Genomic DNA, 2,557 nt, shown 5'->3' on the forward strand with positions numbered 1-2,557 from the left:
AATACACACCTAGTCAATAATGGCGAAGTATCTGCAATTTTGTTTTCCTCCCATATCTAGCGTGTGAGGCCTTTTGCAATAAATATCACCAGTTCTAATCATCTGCCATAAAGGGACTTGTCTGTAATTATTTAAAATGTTGATGACTAATTTTTTCCAGTAAAATACACCATTAATGCTGCTCTTATTTTTCCCTAGCTGGTAAAATATGATTTATTTTGAAATGTTCTTGTGTTCCAGCAACATACTGGAACACTTTTTTCAAAAGCCTCCTCTGACGGGGACCCCAACCATCTTCAGGCCTCCCTGTGAGGTCACGTGATATGTGAGTTTCTACTAATACTCTGGTGCATTCACTTCTGCCAAAGCAACTGGCACGACCACCCCCTGCCGGTGCAGCTCTCGGAGAACATCCAAGATCGAATCCAACTCTGTTCGGAACTTGTCCAGCTCCCGATTCTTCAGCTGTGCAAGTCTTTTCCATTTCTCAATTTCTCTGTTTTGCTCGGTTTCTACTACTTGGTGTGTCTGCTGTATTATCTGCAAATTAAAAATATCACACTACTGTTAGAGTTTATCATGGGGATAATGAGCCTCGAAGAGCTTCTAGGAGCTCAACTGGGCCAATGCTGACAAGGGTAATCTGGCAACCTATGTATCAGAGGGGATGGGGCAGAGGGAGAGGAGCCTTACCTAACAGGCCCCACTGGATCCATAAAGGCTTATAAGCAAAGAGTAAGTGGGAATTTTAGTATCTAATTCTGATAGGGAGTTAAGAAGTTTAAAGTTTTTCATTTTAAGCCTGGGTTGGGGGCAGGGCAGGATTACCATTTAAAGCATTTAATACCCTGGAATGAATTCAAACATCCCTAAAACCCTGTTCTTAAGAACTGTACTTGAGATGCAATCAAGACAGTTTTAACATAACATGTCAGCACTAAGGAACCATACGTTGACACCTGTCACGTGCCAGGCTTGGCTTTAAGTCTTACATGTGTTAACATTTAATCTTGTAACACTAGGAGATATTCTACATATCCATCTCCATTTAACAGGTAGGGAAAGAGAGTCACAAATAAGTAAAAAAAATTAATTCACCCTAGATTCACACAGAGGCCACTGGAGGCAGAGTTAGAATTCACACACAGGTGGCTGGCCCCAGGGCTCCTGCTCTTAACTACCCATACTAGACTACCTTGTTTATGTGGATCAGTTTTTTTCAGCTGTGAAATAAGCACCTTGTCTAGTAACTTACAATACTATTCTTATAATTTTATTAATAAAATACCTTACCAGAAGGGAAATGTTAGTCACAGACATTATAAACCACACAAAGCTAGACATAAAAAAATAACTGGTTACAGCAACAAAACCAATAATGTTTCCAGACATTATACATGCTGAACCTCTGCAAGAAAATTTTTAATTCTGCCTGGCTATAGAATAATTATTTCATAATTTAATAATGAAATAAAACAATTTCAGACACTGTATAAATAGGTACTTGAGTTATGGGGAATACAAAATGCTGTATGAATTTTCAATTCATTATTTTGATGTCTCATATATTAAAACTTGGCATTTAACGATTTGTCAATCATATTCAGACATAATTGACATAACATTGTACAAGTTTAAGGTATACAATTAAAAGACGCTAACTCCTTGGAACGAAAGTTATGACCAACCTAGACAGCTTATTAAAAAGCAGAGACATTACTTTGTCAACCAAGGTCCCTCTAGTCAAGGCTATGGTTTTTCCAGTGGTCATGTATGGATGTGAGAGTTGGACTATAAAGAAAGCTGAGTGCCGAAGAATTGATGCTTTTGAACTGTGGTGTTGGAGAAGACTCTTCAGAGTCCCTGCAAGGAGATCCAACCAGTCCATCCTAAAGGAGATCAGTCCTGAGTGTTCATTGGAAGGACTGATGTTGAAGCTGAAGCTCCATTACTTTGGCCACCTGATGCAGAGAGCTGACTTATTTGAAAAGACCCTGATGCTGGGAAAGATTGAAGGCAGGAGGAGAAGGGGACAACAGAGGATGAAATGGTTGGATGGCATCACTGACTCAATGGACATGAGTTTGGGTAAACTCTGGGAGTTGGTGATGGACAGGGAGGCCTGGCATTTTGCAGTCCATGGGGTCACAAAGAGTCAAACACGACTGAGCAGACAAATACTCTTTTTGATATGTCCCCATGTGGGTTTGACTTGCATTTCCCTCATAATTAGTGATGTTGAGCATCTGCAAAAGGTCAGTTTTCATTCCAATCCCAAAGAAAGGCAATGCCAAAGAATGCCCAAACTACCGCACAATTGCACTCATCTCACATGCTAGTAAAGTAATGCTTAAAATTCTCCAAGCCAGGCTTCAGCAATACGTGAACCATGAACTTCCTGATGTTCAAGCTGGTTTTAGAAAAGGCAGAGGAACCAGAGATCAAATTGCCAACATCCGCTGGATCATGGAAAAAGCAAAAGAGTTCAAGAAAAACATCTATTTCTGCTGTATTGACTATGCCAAAGCCTTTGACTGTGTGGATCACAATAAACTGT

The 2,557-nt window shown here is 39.9% G+C and overlaps 1 protein-coding gene across 1 annotated transcript in view; it reads right to left on the reverse strand.

Moving 5' to 3' along the window:
• Positions 1 to 6: 6 nt before the first annotated feature.
• The window catches only part of CEP162 (centrosomal protein 162kDa), a 92,870-nt gene continuing 90,319 nt past the window's right edge, over positions 7 to 2,557 (reverse strand). Inside the window, exon 27 of the mRNA XM_010834664.1 lies at positions 7 to 540. Coding sequence (XP_010832966.1) covers positions 337 to 540 — 204 coding nt within the window. The 3' untranslated portion in view covers positions 7 to 336. The remainder of the gene's footprint in view (positions 541 to 2,557) is intronic.

The sequence above is a fragment of the Bison bison genome, unplaced genomic scaffold (genome assembly GCF_000754665.1).
Source record: "Bison bison bison isolate TAMUID 2011002044 unplaced genomic scaffold, Bison_UMD1.0 scf7180017864035, whole genome shotgun sequence".
NCBI classification, from domain to species: Eukaryota; Metazoa; Chordata; class Mammalia; order Artiodactyla; family Bovidae; genus Bison; species Bison bison.